This window comes from Hyaena hyaena, unplaced genomic scaffold (assembly GCF_003009895.1).
Source record: "Hyaena hyaena isolate Hyena2069 unplaced genomic scaffold, ASM300989v1 scaffold_109, whole genome shotgun sequence".
In the NCBI taxonomy this organism is placed as follows: Eukaryota; Metazoa; Chordata; class Mammalia; order Carnivora; family Hyaenidae; genus Hyaena; species Hyaena hyaena.
In genome coordinates, this window is record NW_024080740.1 from 1,674,603 (window position 1) to 1,699,834 (window position 25,232).

At 40.7% G+C, this 25,232-nt stretch overlaps 1 protein-coding gene across 2 annotated transcripts in view; it reads left to right on the top strand.

The window, feature by feature from the left end:
- The window catches only part of SLC25A13 (solute carrier family 25 member 13), a 188,159-nt gene that overhangs the window by 63,635 nt on the left and 99,292 nt on the right, over nucleotides 1-25,232 (top strand). For both annotated transcript variants that reach the window (XM_039236270.1, XM_039236271.1), the window contains exon 4: nucleotides 8,472-8,587. In XM_039236270.1, the coding sequence (XP_039092201.1) occupies nucleotides 8,472-8,587 (116 nt within the window). The remainder of the gene's footprint in view (nucleotides 1-8,471; nucleotides 8,588-25,232) is intronic.

Consider the following 25,232-nt stretch of genomic DNA (forward strand, 5'->3'; position numbering starts at 1 on the left):
GCCTTGGGGAGCCCCCGTGCTATTTGGAGTGAATTGCAAGGTGTGGACAGACAGATAGATCTGGAAGTATGGGCTTATCACTTACTGAGTCAAGCTCACAATTACAAGGGTCTGTAATATTTATCTACTTTTGGCAATATAGAGGCAGTGATCTATGCAGAGGTGTATTTATAGGCTAAATTCATGATAACAGTATAGTAAAGTTGCTAATAAAGTCTTTAATAGGTTTTCAAAGCCAGGCAGTAGCATGCTTGTTTGAACAGTATTCAGTTTGCCAGATTTCCTTGGAGCCAATGAATTTAAATAACATGTAGAGCTGAGGAGCCCAGCTGGTCTCTGGACAGATCTACTCCCGGCAATGCCAAGGCCAGAGCCGGAGCTGGGATGGGCACTGGACGGCCCCCTGGAACCAAACATGGAAGAAAATGGGATAGTAGACTGAAAGGCATTGGATAGATCCTCCTCCATAGATCAGGAGAGGAGATCTGCTCCATCTTGACCAGCAGGATCGTTCAGCCACTTAGGCAAAGGAAAAACTAGAACTTGGGCTTTTTTCCACCTTACTCCTAATGATTTTAGGATATAAAATTGGGTAATTATTCATCGTGTCTTTAAAGTGTGTTGAGAACACTTGTGATGAATTTGCATAATTGGGGTTATGAGGCTTAGTTTGTTTTCTCACTGACGATCAACTGGCATGTTAAATAAAATCTTTCTTTATGAGCTCCTCCATCATCTGCCCAACTAGTAGTTTTCATATCCTCTGTAACTGCAGGGCCTCAGAGTCTGTGCGTCTGGCTGCCATTGGCTGTACAACCACAGGCCACTGGGTTTCCGGGGGGCGCCCAATTTGCCCCTGGGTTTTACAAGCTGTGCGCCGTGACTTCTTGGGCAAAGCCTGGATTTGAACCCTCTCCGTTCCGTTTTCTCTCCTGCTAAGCCCTCAGCCTAGCCTGCTGCAGCCAATGGGGACTGGGCTCGCTTCTTCTCCCTGCAGTCCATGCTCCGCAGTGTCCTGAGTGTTCTTTCCATGTGATCCCATCACTCCTGAGCTTAAAGCCTTCCAACAGTGGCTGTCCCCCATGCATGCTTGCAGTGGAATCCACATAGCCTTGTGTGCTCTGCATGCTCCCTCATCCCCATCTCCCTCCAGCTTCGGTCCTCCCGTCTCCAGCCCTCTGGTGGCTCCCCGCCCCCTGCATGGATCTTGCCAAGGTTGGCCTGTCTTAGGGCCAGCCCATCACTGAGGTTCTTCTGTCCCAAATGCTCTTGTTCCACATCTTCCCAGTGCTTCCTCCTCATCATTGAGACTTAATGCACCTCCCAAGAGGCATTTGCTGGCCACATAGGCAGACAGCCCCTCTCCCATCCACATCATTTTAAGCTTGGCTACACTTGGGAAGGTTAAAACAAAAATGACTGCTCAGGTCCCTCCTAAGACCAATTAACTAGGCTCTCTGGGGCTGAGAAGCACTGCTTTAAAGCATTTCTCTCTTTTATCCTCTACACAGATGTTAGCCGATTATGAATCCTCTTATTTTTACTTGTTTGTGCTCACTGCCTGCCTTCTCCACTACAGTGGAGATCCCTGAGATGTGGATTCTGTTCATCTTCATTTTCATGGTAGCCTTAGTGCCTAGGGCCTTGCCTGGCATACAGTAGGTGCAAGGAGCATATTTGTTTGCCTGGTGGCCTGAACAGTATATATTTTGCAAGGCATTTGGGAGGGAGATAAAGGAGCTGGAAAACCCCCAAAGCTATTAAAGATGTTAAAATCATGGAGGCCAAAGCTCTTTTGCTAAACAGGAGATCTTAGGAAACTGAGTTCTGTGTTTGTTTTTTTTATCCGCCTCGACATTCACAGATACTTGAACCTGGGTGGTCTGGTGGTTGGGACCCAGTGTTTGGAGTTCAATTTTACTTTTATCTCTGCCATTAATCCTGGACAATTGTTTGACTTCTGTTGTAACACACGGAAGAGGGTTATAAGGAGAAGTTATTTTTGCGAAGCACTCTTGTGGTTAGGAACCTTAAGTAAAAGTGGTAATTGGATTTTGATATGGTGCATTGTCTACATCCAAACTTCCTGAAAGCTGAACAGATCAGATCCTTATGTGCAGTTGCTTAAACTCTGCTAGCCACAGAGTTGGCCTGGAGGTGGGAGCCAGGCAGGAGATGAAAGGGACCACATAGGGGATAAGCCACTGCTGAGAATAAGCAACAGCAGGAGGAAGAGAGAAACTGGAGGTTATCCACCTTGGATAGCCAGTTAGTGTGACTCCTTCCATCATTTGTTTCTTTTTTCAGTACCCTCCCCAAACTTAATTTAGGTCTTCTGCCACCTACCTAAGTTTATTAAATCCTTGAGGTTTGGTTTCATATAAATTTTAGTTTTCCTTTTATTACAAAAGTAATTTTACTACTGAAAAGAGTAGAAAATATAGGCAAACAAAAAGATAAAAACCTTAAATTTCTAATATTTCTCTCTAGAGAGAACCGCGTTTAACACTTTGGCATGCATCCTTCACACTTTTATGTATGTGTATAAAGTATTATTTTTGTCCATTTTTAACAAAATGGGATTTTTTTAACATACATTTGTATTACTGATTTTTTACCTAATGTGAATTTGTTTATGTAACAATTATAGTGGTTGGATAGTATTCTATATATGGATATTCCTTTATGTAATCAGTCACATATTTTTGCATATTGAGGTGGTTTTCACTTTTTGCACTAATATCAACAATGCTGCTTGAACATCCCTGTACATAAAAGTTTGTACACCTTCATTTGGTATTTTTTAGGGTGCGTTCCTAGAAGTGGGATTGTGGGATCAAAGAGTGTGAGTGTTTTTAAGACTGTTGCTGTGCTATCAGATTGCCCGCTCTCGAGGGCGGAGCACCATACACTCGCATCGCTAGTCATAAGGAGCCCTTCCTTCCCCTCAGGTCTTCATGGTTCTTCCCTGGGTTCAACCAACACGTCTCACCAACTCTACACTCTTCTCCTTCAGCTCATTTAGCATTGCCAGATTAAGTGGTTTGAAGCACAGAGTCATCATATCACTAAGAATTTCAGACTTTGTCTATCATCAGGATGTGAGCACCGCTGCACCTGCCCTTACCCAGTAAACTTGTAATTCTTTTTTTTTTTTTTTTAATGTTTTAATTTTATTTCTGAGAGAGAGAGCGTGAGCAGGGGAGGGTCAGAGAGAGAGGGAGACACAGAATCAGAAGCAGGCTCCAGGCTCTGAGCTAGCTGTTAGCACAGAGCCCGACATGGGGCTCAAACCCATGAACCATGAGATCATGACCTGAGCCGAAGTAGGATGCTTAACCGACTGAGCCACCCAGGCGCCCCTAAACTTGTAATTCTTGTGGCTCTTCCTCTCCAACCTCACCATCTACCCCCTGGGCTATCACTTCTTAGGGGGCAGAGGGTGCACCTTTCCCCTGTGTTTTCCCAGCATTGGCCTCTGCTCAGCACATAGAGGAGGCACTGAAGCCTCATTGCGGTTGCCAGCCTGTCCATCCCCCCCACCTCCCATCTCTGCTCCAGCACGTGTACATCTCCTGCAGGACAGATGGTACATGTCCACTTGGTCATATCTTCCCTCTGATGTCATGTGATTTTACTGACATTCTCAATCTCTTTCCTCTCAATGTGATAATAATCTTTCCTTCCTCTGAAATGCTAAGTAATTTATCTCTGCTTCTGTTACTTGCCACTTTCCCCCCAGTATATCATGGTTTTCAGTCTGCTCTGTTTTAAGTGTCTCCAGTCTGAGAGCTATCCCTTCCAAAGCTGAGAGGAGGAGACCTAAAGTTATGCTACTCTAAGGACACTCGGGCATCATCTTGGTACGTGTCCTTCTAGTATCTTTCGGTGTGTATAGTTATGTCATCTTACACAGTCCTAAGCACAGTGTACTGATCCAGTCTACACTCAGTCCCTTGTCTCTTCGGCTCAGTATTTGGGTATTGTAGGTGGTGTTTGGGTTACTTTACATGGACTTTCAAGGAGTTGTAAAGTTGCTGCTGTTAAAAATGGCTTTAGAGTAAAGAGAATAATGGCCCTAGTGGTTTGAAACACAAAAATGACTTTAAAAAAGTCTCTGGAACCAGGAAATGGAATAGTTAGAAACCTATTCTTCCCTCATCTGAGTGGTTGTAGGCCTGTGAAAAATGTGACTTCTGGGTTTACTTTGCTTCGCTGACCCATGGCCCACTATTAGTTGCTGCAGGTGAGCATTGGTGTCAGACACTGTTCCTCGGACAGTAGTCATGGAACTACTGTCATCAGAGTTGCGTGATTTATTTTAGAGGGCATCTAGCATTTCAGAGAAGTTTTGGGTGGAAAAGGAACCAAGTGAGCTCACCAACCAGGTCTGAACTTGATTAAGCTTGTATTCTTTGTTGTAATTTATGTTAATACCCATTAAATCTGTAAAGCAAGACCGAAGTACTGTTTATAGGAAGTGTGTGTGTGTGTGTGTGTGTGTGTGTGTGTGTGTGTGTGTGTTTAGATAGCGTTCTGTAAATGAATATAGTACTATGTAATTATTCTGATAGCCTTCTCGTCAGATTACCTTGAAAATCCAAAATGATCTTGCTGAACAGTAAGACATTATGATTTCATGGTTCATCTGTATACCTCCTACATAGATGTATAATACTTGTATCTAACAGGATTACCAAATTACATACCTTTTTGGTATCTGTAACATGCCTAAAATACCAGAGTATTCATTGGCCAGATATGGTTATGAAACCACATCGACGCTGCCAGATGAGGATTTGTTCACCCACATAGATAATGTTCAGGTTTCTCAAGCCATTTTGAGAGAGGGAAGATGCTCTTTTTATTGTATTTAAGCCTTTCTTTCTTCAGACCATTAAATTAAAAAAAAAAAGTGCCTCTTTTCTGGATAACACACTGTACAATTCGCTTTTAATTAACCTAATGTCTATTCAGGGATAATTGAGCAAATATGATTGTTTTCTGCCTTGACAGACTGCCAGCAAGTTAAACTGGGGAGCAGTGTGGCTGTGTGGTTGTTGCTACCTGCTCAGAGGAGCCCTGGGGTAGGAGTGGTGGTTAGAAAAAGCAGACAAGCAGAAACACTTTCCCCTGTCCGCTATGGCAGTGTCGTGGAGGATGCTGAGCATGCCTCTGGACGGAGATGCTTCCAGACAGTTTCCTTCACAGCCTTAAGTAGCCTTTGTTTAAAACCTCCCGGATCTGTGTTTCCAATCTTGGCCTTTGTGTTAGTTTGCTAGGGCTGCTGTAACAAACTACCACAAACTAGATGGCTTTAAACACAATACGTTTATTGTCCTGCAGTTCTAGAGGCTGGGATCCAGGGTGTCAGCAAGTCTGGTTTCTTCTCAGGGCTATGAGGGAGCATCTGTTCCATGCCTGTCCCCTAGCTTCTGGTGGTCTGCTGGAAATCTGTGGCATTCCTTGGTTTATAGAAGCATCTGCTCAGTGCCCCTTTATCTTCACATGGTGTTCTTCCTGTGTGCATGTCTGTGTCCAAACCTCCCTTTTTTTTATGAGGACTCCAGTCATACTGGACTAGGTGCCCACCCTGTTCCAGTATGAGCACATCTTCAATATTTACCTTTACAGCATCCCTACTTCCAAGCAAAGGTCATATTCTGAGGTCCTGGGGGTTAGGACTTCAACATGAATTTTGGTAGGGGGGGGATACAGTTCAACTCCTGTCAGCTCCTCTCCTGAGTTTCACACCGGTGCTTTTGGTTTCCTGCTGGACACCATCTTCAGTGTCCCACTGGTACCTCAGATGTAACACGGTCAGATTTGGTCTTACAGGCTCACAGGCCCTTCTCTCTTTTCACTTCTTTCTCCTCTTTATATTTGGTGGTGTGTCATCATCCTGCTCAGTTATCCAGGTTGGAGGTCTTGGAAGTAGCTAGACCTCTTTCCTGGCCCTCAGCCTCCGACATCCAGTCGCCACCATGTTTTGTCACTTCTGCCTCAACTGCGTTTCTCTAGTCTTTCCTGCCTGTTCAGTCCTGGAATTGGTAGCTCTGGCTTAGACCCCTGTGGCCCCCAGCCCTGAGGCTGTCTCTCCACATCTTATCTTTCTCCTCTGTTAAATTCATCTTCCACACCAATTCCTTTTCTGTGATATGAAGTTGATAGTTATTAACTCCCAAACCTTCAGTGACTTCTCACGGTTTGTTAACAAAGTCAAGATTTTGTGAGATGCCCTTTAAGGTCCTGCATACGTGGCCAGCGTTACAGCTCAAGCCACTCTTCACTCCTCACAACCTGTTACATGCAAGGTCGGCAACACAGGTGTCCTTGCTTTAACCGCAGCACACTTTGTCCTGACCTCTGTGCTCTGCTCCGCTCCGCTCTTTCCTCAGAGAACCACGTGTCTCTGCCCTTCACTCTTCTCTCCACCTTCCCCTGCCAGATGGAATCCTGTCTCAGTAAGATGGAAACCGGGACACCTGGCTTTTAGGCCCAAATGCCACAAGTGCTTCACTGTCACACAGTCATTAACTTCTGGTTTCCTCAAAAGTAACATAAGGAGGTTGAAGTAGATGATCTCTAAGATCTTCTCAGCTTCAAAATTTCTTCTTTTGGAGTGCCTGAATGGCTCAGCCCATTAAGCATCCGTCCAACTCTTGATCTTGGCTCAGGTCTTGATCTCAGAGTTCGTGGGTTTGAGCCCCACATCAGCCTCCCTGTGGACAGTGTGGAGCCTGCTTGGGATTCTTTCTCTCCCTCTCTCTCTACCCACCCCCCTTCCATGTTCTGTCTGTCTCTCTCAAAAATAAATAAACAAATGTTTAAAATTTCTTCTTTAAGTGCCACATTTACATACAGTGTTCCACAGTTTTTGTAGCTGGAATAAATTGCTCTTTTGTGCCCCTTAATACTTTATTTCTTCTTTAGTTTTGATCCTCAACTTGTGCATTCTGGTGGGTATATATGCACATGACTACCTTGCCCTCTCCTAACAGATTGTAAGCTCTTTGAGGCCCCTTAAGAATGTTTGACTCAACTCTGGTTCCTCTCCCATGCCTACCTACTCCTGACCTTGCTTGCACATCGATTCTCAGTGAGACAGACTGAATGGTAGAGAAGACGTTTTGGGCATGCATTCTTTTGAAACACATGCTATTCCTGAATGTTCCCATGCATTCAGAAGGTTGTGTTTTGGATGGTGAATAACAGAGATAGTATACTGAACACACCATATGCTTTTCCTTTCTTTGTGACATTACGAGCAGGTGACATTCTGGGAAACCATGAACTTTGTAACATTCACTTTGTACAAAAATGCATTCTCTCTATGAGATGTTTCGAAGTAATGAAGTGTTTTGAGAAACATAGGGCAATGCTCCTGTTTTTTTCCTCCCTCTGTATCCTCCAGACACTTGGACTATTTCAGTGTATCATTGGAATATTTGGGACAGTTAAAGTACAAAGTAGTGGCAAAGAACATTTCTGGAAAAGCTTTTGTTGGTGCGTTTACTTTTTGTCATGTTGTTCCGAACAACCAGACTTGATCATGTCATGACCTTGCTTAAACAGTTTCAGTCACTGCTTGCTTCCTGAGAAGAGAAACCAGGCCCTTCTTTTGTTTTCATGCCCATCTCTGGTCTGACACTTCTAATCTCCTTTCACCATGTTTTCTTTCACGTGCTCTACTGCCCTGACAAAATCAGTTCCTCGCCATTCTGCTTGTACACGCCCTAGCTTCCTTGCACCTGCCTTTCTGCAAGCATCTCCCCACTGGAGTGCCCGCCCTTCTGTGCCCATTCCTACGTACCTAGTTTCACTCATGTTTCGAGACCCAGCTTATATTCCATTTCTGCTACAAAGATTTTATTTTCTTTCCTACCACAATTCTGTTATCATTATATTAGTCCCTGTCTTAGATTGGTCTTTATACTGTTTGTAGATCTAGACTAGTGTTATGTGCCTTATCAGACTAGAAGTTGCTTGACGTCACGTTTCACGTCCGTTTGTATTCCACCACCCCTACCCATACTATCCCTAGTTGAATCCACATGTGGTCAGTAGGTATCAACAATGAATGAGTCTTTGTGAACCAATTTTACATGGTGTATAAAGGTATTAATGAATGACAAAGCTGTTTTATTTTGCTGCTACACAATCACAGCTTAATCTAAAATATCTAAGCTTTAATTCTAGAGTCCAATGATATGCCTGAAACAAAAATGCTATGTTGGCTAGTACGGTTACATTTGAAATTATAATTCAAACCTGTCATGTTCTTTAGATTCTGTACATTGTTATTTCAGTCCACTGTATGTGAAAAGAAATGCTAAGTGTTTATAAATGTTTAGGTTTGAGTTTAATTTTTTGACAGTGACATTTAATATTTTTCCTCAGTGTGTATTTGTGTATGCTTTTATTTTCTGCAAGCTACTGATTTTATGCTTTGTGCTTGTTTTATGTTGCAGATTAATATCCTTTCAAGAATTCGTAGCATTTGAATCTGTCCTGTGTGCCCCGGATGCTTTGTTCATGGTGGCTTTTCAGCTATTTGACAAAGCTGGCAAAGGAGAAGTTACATTTGGTAAGGGGTGTGAGTGTGTGTGCACCGAAGTAAGTGCACACTTGAGTGAGCATTTTTTTCCCCTTTTGAATGAAGCGTACAAAAAGGCTTTTGAGAAGTTCAGCACATTCCTTTGAGCAAAGATATCTTCGTGATTTGGGGGTCCAGTTCAGGTCTCTTTCTTTATGGACAAAACAAAACAAAACAAAACAAAACAGGGTTTCTGGCTCAGTATTGATACTCTGGTGTAGTGTTCAGGCAAGGGAGAGTGCACATGACTTTTTCACTGGGCCGTAGACCATGCAAACTCAGCAGGACTTCTCTTGCTTCCCTTCCCGTGGTGCTTCCCGCCAACAGGCTGAAGGCGGTAATAAACTGCCCATGAACAGAAGGCACCATGCACAAGGTCCTCAGAGTGCTGACCTCGTCCCCACAGAGTAGCGTGAGTGCAGAGCCCTGCACAGGACGGCAGCTGAAGGCGGTGTGTGCAGAGCCGTGTTCTTCCAAGCGGTGAGCGACCCCCCTTGGCTGGGTTGGTGGTGCCAGCTGTGCCGCCACCTTCTTTATTTTGAAAAGGGGAGAACCAGCCTCACCAGGAGTAGCTGCAAAGCTGCAGAAAACCCAGAAGTCTTTTAAGTATTAGGAGAAAGGAGGTGGCGGGGCAGTGATAGGTTCTTTATGAAAAATAAACTGCTTACTGAAGTTTTAAAAAAATGTAAGAATAAACTTTTTACACTGAAGATAGAGTTGACAGAGAGTACCACATTTTCCTTGGACTGTGTAGTAGCCAGTGTGCGATATTCGTGCCTGCGAACCTGCTGTAGATGGCCCTGCAGCTGGGGAAGAGCCCGTTTGGGCTTGTGGATTGTTTGTTCAGGGGAGATGGCTCACATGCCCATTTCAAATGTCTCTATTCATAGTTTCTAATCGGTTTAGACTTCTTGGGCTTGTCTTACTTGATGAACTGTGGGAAACGTGCAGATAGGAGGAAAATACGGCTGGTATAGTAGAGTACTATCCATTCTGGAGTGGTTGTGGAATTGGAGAGGCTTACCTACTTCCAGCTCTGCCTCTTTCATCTCTGAGCATGTCAGTCCTCTCAGGTCTTCATTTTCCTTATCTGAAGTGAAGATAATAACTACGTAAAGCATAGATAAGACAGCATAATACACTTATTCTAGAAGCCTTCCCCTTCTGCACCTGATCCTCCATGTTCCTTTGACATGACAGTTACTGACGGCTGGATCATCTAGGGCAAAGGCGAAACATGGTTTTGTTTCATACAATCTAGAAGCTCAGATGCTTTCCGTGAACACTTCGTGAGAATTATTTCATATTTAAAAATCTCTGGAATAGTTTTAGTTTTTTTCTTTTCCATCACCTGATTCCTCTTAGTATAACTGTAACCACAGCTTTTCAGTGGAACCCCAATAAAAAATGTCCCCACTGAAACTTTCAACTAAATAATGAGCAGCTAGTTCATGGTGGCATTGATTACCCGCTGGAAGCCAGTTGGATGAAAATATTACAATAGCTTTTCCTGGGGATGAACAGAGGAACACCTGTACCTTTGAGTGAGTTGAGCACCGGTGTTCGCCCTCGTCTTCCTCCTTTCTGTAGTACGTCTGGAGGGAGAAGTGTGAGAGAGATGGGGTGGAGACGGCGGCCCTGAGAAATGGACTCTAGATGTTTTCCTTACATCATGAACATGAAACAGTAAGGGCTATTGGAGGCACTAGCCACACCACTGGCCTGGCGGAGGAAAGAGAGGCTGTCCCCAGTGCAAGGAGGGGTGTGTGTTAGTGTGAGCAGAAGAGAAGAAGAGGTGAAGAAGCAGGATGCAGGAGAGAGGGTCATCTGTGAGGTGTAACAAGAGACTAGCATGAGAGTTATGTTTCTGCTTCCTCCTAGCGGCTTGTTGATGAGTAAATCATTTCAACTTCCTGAGCCATATTTTCCGCATCCATAAGATCAGGGTAATAATAATTTCCTTTATCAGGACTGTGTGAGGATGAAAATCTATACTGCATGCAAAAGTGCTCTCTGGAGAACAAAGGCCTCTATAAAAATATTACTAAAGAAAAAACTTGAAGAGAGCAAAGGAGGATTTTCGTTTTCTTTCTTGTTTTTTTTTGGGGGGGGGGGCAGTTGGGGGAGGGATACCCTGTACTTTTAACTTGCAGTGTAACCACTGGCCAGTTAGCCGGTAACTTTCTTACCATCTGTTCTGTGCTGAACACTGTCCCATCTCTGAAGGCATAAGAGATTGACATAAGAAGTGGTGCCTTCGAGGGGCTACAGTTCTGACTGTGTCATCAGTTGCACGTAACTTATGGAAGAATGTGCAGCTTCTCTCCCAGTGCCCCTGCCCTCCACAGGTCATTTGTTCTAGAGCCTGCCTGTCTTACAGAATACACACAGGGTGTGTCCTCTATCCATTTATGATAAGCTGATGGGGTCCTCGCCCAGTATGGGGGGGAGTCGTACAATGTAGCCTGGGGCTTTCTGAGCAATTCATCCCTATTTGGGATTAAACTAAGGGATATGCATACTACAAAGTAGATACCCAAATGACCATCAACTTGCAAAAAAAAAAAAAAATGAAAACATTTTTTCAGAAGGTAGAGCAGTGTCATCCACGAGAGGTGTGTGCTGCGTATAATAGGGTTTTACCCCAGTAAACAAACAATATAGGGGGTGTGGGAGCCTAAGGAGTGTTTCAACAGCAGGTATCTTTATTGTTTTTCTTTAATATTTTTTTTATGTTTTCATTTCATTTTTGAGAGAGAGACAGTGTGAACGGGGGAGGAGTAGAGAGAGAGGGGGAGACAGACTCCAATTCAGGGTCCAGGCTCTGAGCTGTCAGCACAGAGCCCGACATGGGGCTTGAACTCGTGGACTGCGAGGTCATGACTGCGTTGAAGTAAGATGCCTACCCAAATGAGCCACCTAGTCACTCCAACAGCAGGTATCTTTAGAAGAAGCCAGCAATAAGTGTGTTTTCCAGGAAACTCATATGGGGTTGAAGAAATTTTTTTAAAAACAGGTGGACAGAAAAGAGGACTTATTCAGCCTTGGTCTCATAAACCCACAGAATTAAGAGAATCCAGATCTGTGACTGGGCTGTGTCTCTGTGTGACACTGTTTGAGGTCTATGCAGTGACACTCCTATCTCTGGTTGCATCCTTAGCTCCTTGTAAACCCATCAACCAAGAATGCTCCTTTTGTGTTTCAGAGCTTGCCTGGGTATGTCTTTGGGAGGGGTAAGCCTGAAGAGGTGAGAGAGGAAGGACTCTTTTTTTTTTTACCTCCCAGATTGGCTCAGTCCGGTGTGGCCATGAGGGAAGCACTGTTTCACAGGACACAGAGGCTCATCTGGAGCCTTCCCCTGGGGGGCAGGCCAGGCAGGAGAGCCGTGTCTGTTCCTCGTGTCTCCCGGCCTTGCGTTTCATCCAGAGGAGAGCAGTTACACTCTGTCTGTACACATAGTGGGTTTCCACTTGAGGGCTTATTTGAAGGCAGGCTTCCGTGACTAAACTCAGGAGGCACCAGTGTTTGTCAATAAGCCAGCAGCGTTCATGCTCCCACTAATGCTGATTCTGGTACACACCAAACAAACAATGAGGTGGCATGAGCCGTAGATAATCAAGTGTCACATTTCAGCAAAAGCTTGCCCCATTTTCTCTGAGGCCTCATTTATGTTTAGCATGTTTTCATGTCTAGATTACTCTGTGTCTGCTACAAAGAAAAGATCTTGATTAGGCCAATTTTGTTCCTTTGATATCTAGGTCATTATGTTCACCTGTTTCATTTGAGGGAAAGTGTATCTCCAGTATTTGGTTCTTACCCTATTTTCTCACTTTGGTACCTGATATTTTTAAGTGCATTCTGAGGTGTCAACAAGTGTGTAACATGGGTAACAGGATGTTAGTATAGGAAGATTCTAGTTAACAGTTTGCAGTTCTGTACGTGTAAAGAAAATATATTTTGTTCTATATATTTTTTGTGTTTTTAGCCTATTTTATATGTGATGGTGATTTTTTACTTTTAATCTTTAAAGTATACTTTATATAAGCATAGCGCCCTTACAGAAGAATGCATACATTGTAAGTGTACGTCTTGATGAGCTTTTGCATAATGTATCTGTCGTCATCCAGATGAGAGAGAGAATAGTGCCTGCGCTCCATGGGGCCTTTCCCAATTATTGCCCCCCAGGCCCAGTGGTCACAGCTGACATCTGTCACCATCAGTTGGGTTTGCTTGTTTTTAAACTTAATAAAAATGGAACGATAAAGAATGTACTTTTATTCTGACTTCTTTTGCTCAAATTGTATTTGTGATTCAGTCATGTTTGTGATGTGTGTATTTTTACTTTGTTCTTTTTCATTGCTGCATAGTATTCCTCTGCATGACTGTCTACTTTGCCATTGGTAGACATTTGCACACTTCCAGTTTTTGGCAGCTGCAAATAATGTACTTTGAACATTCTTGTATACATCCTTGGGATGTGGACGTGGGGGGGCATTCCTAGGAGTAAAATTTCTGGGTCATAGAAAATGTGTATACCTGGCTTCCATAGATACTGCCAAACAGTTTTGCAGAGTGTTTGTACTAGATTACATTCACACTGTCAGTGTGTAAGAGTTCTCTTTATTCTATGTCTTGGCTAACACTTACTATTACCAGTCATTTTTATTTTAGTGATATCTCACTATGTGGCTTTCATTTGCATTTCCTGGATTACAACTGGGTTCTGTGATGTTTTAAAAAGTTTTACTGGCCATTAGCACATCCTCTTTAGTGGTGTACTATTTGTCTAGTGCAGCGTGTATCTCACAGATAACTTCATTCTCTGACTTGCACTTCCACTCACTTAATAGAGCCCCGAGGAACAGAAGTTCTTAATTTTAATGTAGCGCAAATGATCGTCATTTTCCTATATAGATAGTGCTTTCTGTGTCCTGTTTAAGAAATCTTTGCTTACCACAAGGTCACGAAGATAATACCTCCTATGTTATCTTCCAGAAGTTTTTTTGTTATCCTTTCAAATTTTGATTTTTACTTTTTAGAACGTGTTTGGGTTTTTTGTTTGTTTCCTTTTGCATGTAGTGGGGGTCACTCCCCAGCGCCCCAAGGATATCTAATTTCCCAGCACCATTTACTGAAAGGATCACTCTTTTATTGCCCTATGGTGATACAGTGATGATAAATCACTCATCTGTTTGAAGTGTGTTCTTCTGTAATTGTCTTTCTGCATCATCGCTATACTTTCTTAATTACTACAGATTTATAATAAGTCTTGATTTCAGATGAATCCTCCAGCTTTTAAGATTATCGTGGCTATTCTTGGCCTTTTGGATTATCAAAACAATTTTAGAAAAAGTAGTTTTCACAAAAATTCTGCTGAAATTTTGAATGCTGTTGCATTGAATATTTGTAGTATGTTTATGTGTGTCTATATGTGTATAAATTTTCAACTGCCTTAAGGTTTCTTTGAAGTATTTAAATAAAGGCTTATTCAGTCATAAATGTTAGTCAGCCTGTTCCACTGTATTTGGAAAATGTAAGTTGGTGAAGACTATAAATTTTGAAAGAGAAAAGTACATATCTGTGTGATTCATCATCTAAAGATGCTAGTGGAGGTCTGCCATTTTGTAGGTAGGTCTGTTGCCAGTAGGAATCTGTGCTAACCTCTCAGAAGGAAGGTAGCAGGAACAGGACCTATATTTTACCTCTGACCTGAAGAGTAAGCATAGTTTTTTTTTTAAAAATACATGAATATTAATAGATGTATATTATGTTACCAGCACATTGAATATAATCAGTGGAAAGGAACTTCAGAATACTCAGAATTTGAACATCACTGATATTGTCAAATTTTGATTAATGTAGTGGGAGAAAAGGGTGTACAAAAGAGAGGAAATCATGGGGAAAGCAAGCAGGCTAGGAAGAGGAAAGAGGAAATGATATTTGTTGATGGTCTAGTCATTTAACCAAAGTAAAGAAATCATGAATAAAGTCACATTATGTTAATTATACATCTATACACTATTGCATGAAGAGATATTTGTAAAAGCTTCAATTTATAATATTTAAGACCTTATCTCTTTAAAATATATGTTTTTTGAGTATCAGCATGATCCCCCCCCCCTTTTTTTTTAAAGCATTACTTTTATGCTAGATTAGGGATAGTAGACTATTTCTGTAAAGGACAAGAGAGTAAATATTTTAGGTCTTTGTGGACCTTAGGGTCTCTGTCACAACTAGTCAACTCTGCTGTTCCCATGGACAGCGTATAAATGAATGAGTATGGCTGTCTTCCAATAAGATTTTATTTGCCAAAATAGTTGGTGGGCTAATGGAACTTAAGTTTTCTGACCCGTCCACCAGAGTACTAACAGGAACGTATACAAGTTGATGATGTTAATACTAGGGATTAAGACACTGAATAGAATGGGTATGTTCTGATGAAATTTGGGTGATTACAGTGATTTATGAAACAAAGAAGGTTCTCCTCTGTACACAGTATGGTTTGGTTGTCTTTGTTGAGGAAGTGACTTTTGAGCACAAATCTGAAAGAAGTATGGGAATTATATAGGGATGGAGGAAGGGGAGAGACTGTCCTGGGCAAAAAGAACGGCTGTTGTCCAGGGTCAAAGGCTAGACTGTAGTTGGCACATTTGAGGAACCACAAAGACGACCTGTGTGAGTCAGAAAGAGCCTCAGAGGAAAGGAATGCAGAGAAGTAACAGATCCAATGAAGTAAGATTCTTTAGATCATGTTTAGGGCTTGGGCCTTGATGGTAAGTGAACTGGGAAACCATCCTAAGATTTTTTTTTTAGCAGAGGAATGATACAATCAGGTTTATGTTTTAACGGGATTACTCTGGCTGCTCCTTTGAGAATAGAGCTTGGAAGGGACAGAGTAGAAAGAGAGGGATCAGTTAGAAAGCTACTGTAGTGATCCAGGTGAATGATCATGGTGGCTTGGACCTGAGTGAGGTGAGGGATATTTTGAAGAGAAAATCAACAGAGTTCTCTGATGGATTGGATGTGGGCTGTGAAAGAGAGAGAGGAGGCAAGAATGATTCCAAAGTCTTTGGCCAATTGGAAGGCTGGAGTTATCAATCAAGATGGAGGCTTGGGATGGGAAGAGAACAAGAGCTAAATTTCAGATGTGTTAGTATGATGCCTATTGGATATGTAAATGAGAATGTCAAGTAGGCACTTACTTACAGGAGTGTGGAATTTGGGAGATAGAAATTTCGTAGTTATTGGCAAATACTGCCTGAAGCCATTTAAGTGGATGAGAGAAAAGAATTAGTTAAGAGGGATATCTCTTGAATCTGACTATAAGAGTGGATATATAGAAATAAAAAGATTGAAAAATCTTCAGCTTACAGTTTAGGGAGAGGATAAACAAAAAATATATGGTCTGTAATGTAAAGCAATCGAAGTGGGTAGGAGGGGTAGAGGCTGTTTGAGTCACCCTTAGAGCAGTGTCTGTGAACCCCCAGGTGCCATGTGGGCTGTGGAGGCCAGGAACTTGAAGCTGTGGGTGTCTGGAGGTGATATTCACATGGGAGGTGCTGTGACAGTCTAGGCGGGGGATAATGGAGTCCTGGACTGGACTTGTATCTCTGAACCCACCAGGGTCATTCCTGACAACCAATCATATGTGACTTGGCTGTGCAGGAAAAGGGGGTCAAAGAAAAGGAAGAAGGACCCAAAGTAGCTACTTAGCTTGTTCTGGTCCAGAGACATACAGTTTTACATAATCTCTTTAGAGAAGGAAAGTACCTGTCATTTTTATCTTTAAGTTTATTGATCATTTATTTCATGGTTGCCTCTGGTCTGAGTGCTTTCTATGTAATTTGTTACTTAATCTTCACAACATAGGAGCTTTATACTATATAGTTCTCATTTTTCTGATGAGGAAATGACCTTGGAGAGTTTCTAAAAAAAATTTAATGTTTATTTTTATTTCTGAGAGAGAGAGAGAGAGAGAAAGAGTGCACGAGAGCGAGAGAGTGAGCGAGCAAGCAGCCAAGGGAGGGCAGAGAGTGAGGGAGACAAAAACAAGCTCCAGGCTCTGAGTTGTCAGCACAGAGCCCCACACGGGGTACGAACCCACAAACCATGAGATCATGACTTGAGCCAAAGTCACAAGCTTAACCTACTGAGCCACCCAGGCGCCCTTCCTTGGGGAGTTAACTAACTTGTCCACAGTCATGGAGTTGCCAGGGTAGTAGCCAGGTGACAGCCAAGTGTGTTTGTTGTTTACCATGTCCTGCTGCCTACCTCTGCTGGTGGTCATGCTCTGTGAGGTGGGCGCCTTCCTAGTGAAGGTAGATGCCAACTCATCGATAGTGGTTTCATTCTATATCAGACATGAGGAGGATTTAATAATTTTTCATGAAGTAAAGAACAATAAGCAAGTGCATTAGTAAGGAGTTTGTTTCTATGACTGTAGTGGAAAGTAATGATAAGGAAGAATGTACCTGGATTAGAGTTCTCAGTATATGTAGGAAATTGCCCGGGTGATACAGATGTCCAGGTAATTTGTTGACGTGCATTTGATATAATTTCAACTCAGGAAGCTTTATCTTTTGACAAGAACAGATTCGAAGTACAGGGGGGAGTCCTGGAGTGGTGGTGGTGGTGGGGGGGGTTAAGGAAGTGGTCTTCGTACAGGTGTAGGATGTTAGAGGAAGCCTTTGATTGAAATATGCAACTTAAGAGCTATGGGTGCCATTTGATGGAGCGCCCACCACAGGCCCCTGGGCAGGAGTTTTTATTTAATAGGAGAGGCAGTTGGGAGTCCCACAGGGTCTTCAGAGGACAAGGATCAGATCCAAATGATGCTTGGAAAGGGTGGGTTTTCTTGCATTAATTGGAGTGGGGCACAGCCAGAGGCAGACATGCCTGTGATCATTCTGTGGGCTTTCTAGTACCTCTGTGAAGCAGGTGGGGATGACCGCTCCTTTTATGTGAGTATAGGAGGTGAAGGTCAGGGTTTGAAGGTGTGATGTAGACACATTGTGAATGATGATTTCCCAGACATTTTCATTTTCCCAAGTTTCTTATTTGAGGATGCTGGGAAAGCAGCCTATTCCTTAGTATGAATTTTCAGAAAGAGTATTTGTGTGTGTTGGGGGGAGGGTCGCTAGTGAAACTGTTAATCATTAATCTGACATATTTAGTGCACCCACCAGTGATTGGACTCTTAATGATGTTAATTTAACTATTCCTGTCCTTTGGTATTCTTTGTTGGATCTGCAGGAGGCAACAGTAATAGCTCAGCTCAATAGTAGTGGAGGACCTGAATCTTACTTTAGTCTGGTGAACATCACAATTGGACCCCCTGAGAATCCAAAGTATATTCTATACCACGGCCCTTCCTTAGGTTGAGATCTAAAAGTTTTACTTGTATAATTGCATGTTTTTGTTTATACAAAAACATTGTATGAATGCATACATGTATTGCATGTTTTTCTGTTTCTTTAACTTAAACTTTTTCATTACAGTGAACAAAATTTCATGAACTGTTTTATCTGCAATTTTAAAGTTATCATTCTTTGTATATGAGCATAAGCAACCACTTTCATTATCTGTATGGTAGTGGTGTGTGTGTGTGTGTGTGTGTCTGCAATTTTCATTATCTGTCTGGTAGTGTTGTGTGTGTGGGTCTATAATTTTTTTTTTGCGGGGGGAGTTGTGCAGTTTTTAATTGAACTTTAAAGACAGGAATTTTCGAAAGACAGGACTTCTCAAATATGGGGATCTGGGTAAGTGTCATGGAGTCCGTGAACAGCCAGAGTTGTCAATAATGTTTTGCCCAAATGCGCATTTGCTTTTAGCAGATCTCAAAGAGGTCAGCGATCTGCCAAAAGATAAGAATGGCTTTTTGTAGAAGGACAGTTGAACAAGTAGACATACATCTTATTTAAGACCTCTCCAGCTGTTAAAAACTTCAGTTGTAAAATAGTCTGTGCCTTGGGCCACGCTTGGGAAGCTTTGACTCGCCTGCTGCTCCGGCTCTGTCAGTTGACCTGGAGCCCAAAAGAAAACAGCCCAGTCTTTCAGTTTTATTGGAAACTGCAGTGGCCTCTGGTCCTTTAATCTTTGCTATTGAAAGAGATTGTGAGTTCGGGTACCTTAAAGTAGTGGTGTTTCCTGTTTATGTTAGTAAGTGTTGTGTGAAAAAGAGATTCTCCTACTAGACAGTCATAAAGCCTAAAATTTTTGGTTTATCAAGGCTCTGAGAAGCCTTGCAGAACAATAAACGCATCTAACTTTGTCAAACTCATTTGAACAGGACCTTTCTTTTGTGTGTGAGACCTACCCACCATCTGCAGAGCTAATGACATGATCTCTCATGCCCTTCTCTAGTTCATTCTTTGACGTGGATGGTGGTGTCTGGAGGGACCTTTCTGGGCTCATGTTTAGATTTTGTCCCATAACACCTGCTGTGGTGACAGTGGAGTTAGCACGCTCTGGGGATAGGCAGGCTGGGTGACGTGATGACATATGCGGAAACAGTCTGCTTCCCTCATTTTGAGTCAAGCTGTAGAAAAGGAGGAGAGTTAAAATTATGGAAATAAGTTTTTGAAGGCACGCACCCAAATTTAATAATAAATATCAAAAGCTAGAGAAATGGAAGTATTAGACTAGAAGAGGACAGAATTCAGCTATCATTTTTTTAAGCTCACTGGGAAGATCATTTATTGTTGTCTTTGTAAAGACACTTGGGAAATGAAATATTCAAAAACTAAGTGAGTGGAAAGAAAAATCATTAAGAGTTGGAGGGAGCATTATTTGGGGGAAGTTCTTTGTTAATATTGATTCTGATTTGGGTGTTTCAGAAAAATCGTGTGTTATTTTGGTGAAAGAGGCTTACTGCTGTACAGTAGGTTTTAGTTTTTATATTACTGTGAAATTCAAGTCCACTTTCCTCTACACATTCCAATAGAGAATAAGAATATTGAATAAGAACAGTGTGCATCTTGAAAGGAAATAACCTCCACGTTGATAGGAATTGTTGCATGCCTGAGTACGGAGTGTCTTGTCTGAGATCCCAGACACTGCTCAGAAGCTGTTCCAGTTCATTGGGTCAAAAATCCACTATTTACAAAAAGCTAAATACGGATTTGCACGATTGACCATAATGGGTTCAATTTTGAATGATCGTAGTATCAGGGAGCACTTTCAGGTGGTGGGATAATTTGAGAATCGTCCATGCTCAAATGGCTACAATATTGTACTTGTTGCTACTTCATCACTCCATTTTAAAAATTGGGGGTGGGGGGGGAAAGCCTGTTGAGAAGGTGGAAGAATGTCTATTGGAGAGTAAATCACAATAACCCTGTGAAGCCACTCCTTAGTTAACAACTGCCTGAAGGTCAGCCGTTCTTTAGAAGGCTGTCCGTGTGGATAGGCTGACGGGGGGCTTCTGCCCCTGTTGTGTGCATGCGCGTGTGTGCACATGCGGGTCAGGTGGGGGGACAGGAGAATGTGTGAATAGAGGAGAAGGTGTAGAGAACAGAAAGCTAACAGTAAATCCTAAAAGTTGGAGCACTGGGAAAATTTGACTATTTTAAACTGTACTGCTCACTTAAAAATAGTAAAATTACACCATTATTCTTTCGGTATGAGGGAGAGATAAAAATACAGTTTTTCTAAATTGGAAAATTTGCTGTAATCTTGCTGCTAATGACTGATTTCTTCCAACAGTTGCAAGGCAGTTTTTGCTCTGATAGGTTGATAAAGGAAACAAAATCAAGAACATATTGGAAGTTCTCAGAGAAAATTACAGTTTAGGTATGTGTTGGGGGTGGATAGTTAGACATTTTAATTGAAATAAAACAGTTTTATACTAATATAGGATCACTGTGGGTGTGCATTTGTAGTACATCTGCTCTTGAAGCATTTCAGTAGGGTTAGATATATGTTCATGCTTTTGCAAGAACACTATTTTTGATAATATCCGTGTAAGGAAACTAGCTTGGCTTTTTAAAACAATGTAGGTATACCTGCATTTTAGAGAATGAGTTAGGAATTTATGCACTGCCTTAAAAATTTCAAAAATGTTGGAATTTTTTGGTTGTGCTGAGGAAAGTCAACAATAATTAATACAACAGGTGATTAAAAGCAAGCTTGTACATCTGGAAAGTGACCAGTCTGCTCTGTGCCTTCAAACATCATTTTAATGGACCTACTTTTGATATTTTGAAAGACTACTAATGGTTTATTCTATTCAATTGAAAATAACTTCTCAGTTGACCACTCACTGTTGATTTTTGATAACACATATGATAGAAGATTAATACGAATGCTAGGTATCTGTCAGCCTTTAAACTTTTTTTGATTTTGTGCCCCAACATTTACAGTAATGAGTTAAACAGTGTAGTAATCTTGAGGATTTATAGATCCATCAGATTTTAGAATAGGAAGGATTTTTGCCAATAAGACAAAGGTTTTTGTTGTAATAGTCTGGAGGTGTGCATTATCGCCGTGGGCTCCCTGGCTCCACCTCAAGTCTGCTGAATTAAAATCTTAGGGCGTGGGGCTTGGGTATTTGTCTTAAAGAAGTTTTCCAAGGGTATGTCATTTTCCAACTGCAGTTGAACAATGGCTGGTGTAGTTTCTGGCATTCTTTCATGGATATAGAAACAAGCCCAGAGAGGGGGGTAAGTGACTGGTTTGTCTTCTGAAGACAACTTTGTCTTCTGACTCTGTGGGGCAGAAGATTCTAGGATGCCCATGACTTCATCAGGGTAGTCCCATGCCTCCTCTCTAAGTACAGAATTGGAAGAGTTGGAAATTAGCCTTCATTTTTACATACACCAGCACCACAAAAGTATGACTTCAGTATAATATTCAGCCCAGCTTGCTGTATGTGTGTGCGCACGTGCATGTGTGTGCGCGCGCGCAGTGTGTGCTTATTTTTTTTGAAAGGTGCTTATCACCACTGTACCTACACGTTCAGAATAATAATAATAGCAAGTTTACAGGGGCTTACAGAGAACTCAGTTTTAATGAGAAGGGCCGCATGTGTGAAGTACTTACTCTGTACTTACTCTATTTTAATGGCACCCGTTTTCCCCCTAGAACTTTCTTGAGCGACTATGAATTGTAGCCAGAATACTTCTTTCCTCTTCAGACCCTTAACTGTGATTAATATAAAAAGGCACTTGTCAAAAGGGTTTGAAATGGCAGTCTTGATATTGGAGCACGTGGCAGTAGAGATAGGTCTCCATCTTCTCCATTATGTTATTTAACTTACGAATTCAACAATTTGTCTTTTGCTCCCTTCTTAAAATACGATGGCCATATACACTGTTGTTAACCACATCAGCAGGGTGGGATATTATTTCCCTTAGAGTGAAACCACAACTTTCTTTGAGGATTAGGCACGTGTTAGAGAAAAGCACCCCAGTGAAGCTGTTCAGAGAGAAAGTGCGGGTTGTTCGCCAACTCTCTCTCTGCCTCGAAGAGGGGTTTCTTTCCAGTTTAATAGAAACATCCTTTTTGTGTTTATTGTATTAATGACATTTTTAGGATCCACGGGAGAGATATTATCCTGCAGTGTTTAAAATAATGTAGCTTGATGAACCTTTTTTATTTGAATGAAAAACTCGTTTTCCTTGATTTGCAGCTTCAAAAAGTGAATCTTTTGGAAATTAAAGTGCATTAATTTAGTTATTCTGTGTGGAAACAAGAACATAGAAAGTTAAAATTTGCATAAGTGAAGACCTTGATGATTTCAGATTATAGTGTGGTGGTGGTTACCAAGTAAGAGCCCATAGAATCTGTAAAAACAAATTCAGTCTAACCACTTAATGGCATGTGCAAGTAATTTGCCAATTAAATAGTTCTAGTGTCTGAAAGATCTTCAAAGTAAAGAGTGGAGGTTCTTAATCTTTCTTAATTTCACACTTTCAAAAACATAATAGAAAATTACTAAATTTTTTATCACTTTTCATTCAAAAGTTTAATGTATGAACTAGGAAAAGGATGGATGTTAAGTATTTGAGGAAAATTATTGTTTTTTGAGAAATGTATAAACTATGATATTTCCAAATCACACTGTGCCTGATTTTTTTTTTTTTTTGGGTATCATATGTAAATATTTTATTCCCAGATAACAATTTTCATTATAACTAAGACTTGAAATTTTGGAGTTTTACCATTTTGATGGTCACCTACTGTGGTTAGAACATTGTGATAGAGGCACTTAACTCCAGAACAGTGCTCCAAGATAGAAATTCTATTCCCATTTTACAGAGAGAATTGAGTCAGAGTAAGTAATTTGCTTAATGTCACTCACAGTAAGAGGCAGATCTGACAGTCCCAGGTTTAAAAAAATTAAACAACAAAACACTTTATTGAGATATAATGCACCTACTGAAAGTGTATAATTTAGTGGGTTTTGGTATATTCACAGATTTGTGCAACTTTTGCCATAATTTTAGAACATTTTCATCACCCAAAGGATATTTTTATCTCTCCATATCTTAGCAGTCCTCACACACACACACACACCCCCCCCTTTTTCTCCTGTGTCTCTAGTCCTAGGCAACCACTAATCTACTAAGAAGCATAAACTTATTCTGGACATTTCACACAAATAGAATCCTGCAAAATGTGGCCTTTACAGATAGCCTTCTTAATATGTTTTCGACGTTCATCCATGATGTAGCATGTAACAGTGCTATATTCCTTTTTATTGATAAATAGTACACTATTATGGAGATGCCACATTTTGTTTATCCATCCTTTAGTAATGGACATTTGGATTGTTTTCACTTTGGGGACATTATGAATGGTGCTCCTATGAACAGTTGTGTACAAGTTTTTATGTGAATATATGTTTTAATTTCTATAGAATGTATACCTAGTGGTGGAATTGTTTCAGGATTCGGTAACTATGTTTAACTTTTTGAAGAACTGCCAAAATATTTTGCTAAGTGACTACATGGTTTTATATCCCCACCAGCAGTTTATGAGGGTTTTGATTTCTTCATATTCTCACCAATGCTTATTATTAGTGGGGATAAAGTGGTTCTCTCAGTGTGGTTTGGGTTTGCATTTCCTTGATGGTTAATGATGTTGAGCATCTTATCATGTGTTTATTGGCCATTTATATGTCTTCTGTGGAAAAATGTCTACTCAAATCCTTTGCCCATTTTTAAAATTGGATGATATGTCTTTTTATTATTGAGTTGTAAGAGTTCTTTATATCTTCCAGAATCCTTTATCGGGTACATGAGTTGCAATTTTTTTCTCCCATTTTGTAGACTGTCTTTTCACTTTGTTAATGGTATCCTTTGGGGGATGAAAGTTTTAAATCTTGACAAAATTCAGTTTATATATTATTTTCATGTGTTGCATAATCTAAAAAAACATTCTTAATCCAAAGCTGCAGAAATTTTTTTCCAATAAGAGCATTTAAAAAGTTTAAAAGCTTTAGCTTTTCCACTTAAGTCTTTCCTCTATTTTGAGTTAGTTTTTGTATATGGTGTGAGGTAGGGTTCTAACTTCTTTCTTTTGCATGTTTGGATATCCATTTGTCCCACAACCACTTGTTGAAAAGACTAATCTTTCCATTTTGAGTTGTCTTGTCATTCTTGTTGAAATGCAGTTGACCAAAAATGTCTTTATTTCTTGACTGTCAGTTCTATTTCATTGGTCTGTATCTGTCTTTATGCCAGTACTACACAGTCTTGATTACTATAGCTATGTAATAAATTTAAAACGCAACTTTATTCTTTTTCAAGATTATTTTGGCTATTCTGGTTCCCTTGAATTTCCATATGGATTTTAGGATCAGCTTGCCAACTTCTGCAAAGAAGCCAGTTAGAATTTTGATGGGATTCCATTGAATCTGTTGATTACTTTGGGGGAATATTGTCATCTTAACAATATTAATTTTTCCAGTCTATGAATATGGACTATCTTTCCATTTATTTAGGTCTTTAATTTTTGTCAACAGTGTTTTATAGTTTTGAGAGTGTAGGTTTTGAATGTCTTTTGTTAAATTTATACTTAAGCATTTTATTCCTTTTGAGGCTATTGAAAATGAAATTGTTTTGTTAATTTCAGTGTTGGGTTGATTAACTTTGGTGTCTAGAAATGCAATTGATATTTGTACATTGTTATGGTATCCTTTAACCTTGTTGGGCTCATTTATTCTATAGTTTTAATAGTTTTAATCATTCTAATAGTTTTTTTAGTGGATTCCTTAGGACATTCTATACATATGACCCAGCTTTTAAAAATCACAACTTTTTCTACTATAACCATATTCTATAGCCTGGGAAATTTATTATCTTAGAAGAAATTAGTTGACTTTTTGAAGTTCTATTTGGGAAAGAAACCGTTGTCATTTTCTAATTGTCTTTTCGTAATCTTTAAAAAAGTACAGTAGACTTTTAGCCTGGAAACATTTGTGGGGAGAGCAATGGCCCACAAATAAACTCAAAGGATCTTTGCGCTTATTTGGTGAGGCCTTGCTTTAAATAATATTGCTGTTATTTGGTGATATTGTGGGAACTGTATGCCTTCCAAACATAGTTTGTTTGGCACAGACTGAAATAACAATGATTATACTTTAAGAGATAAGCATTCTAATTTGTTTTTACTTTCAGGAGGAGTAGTGCCTGAG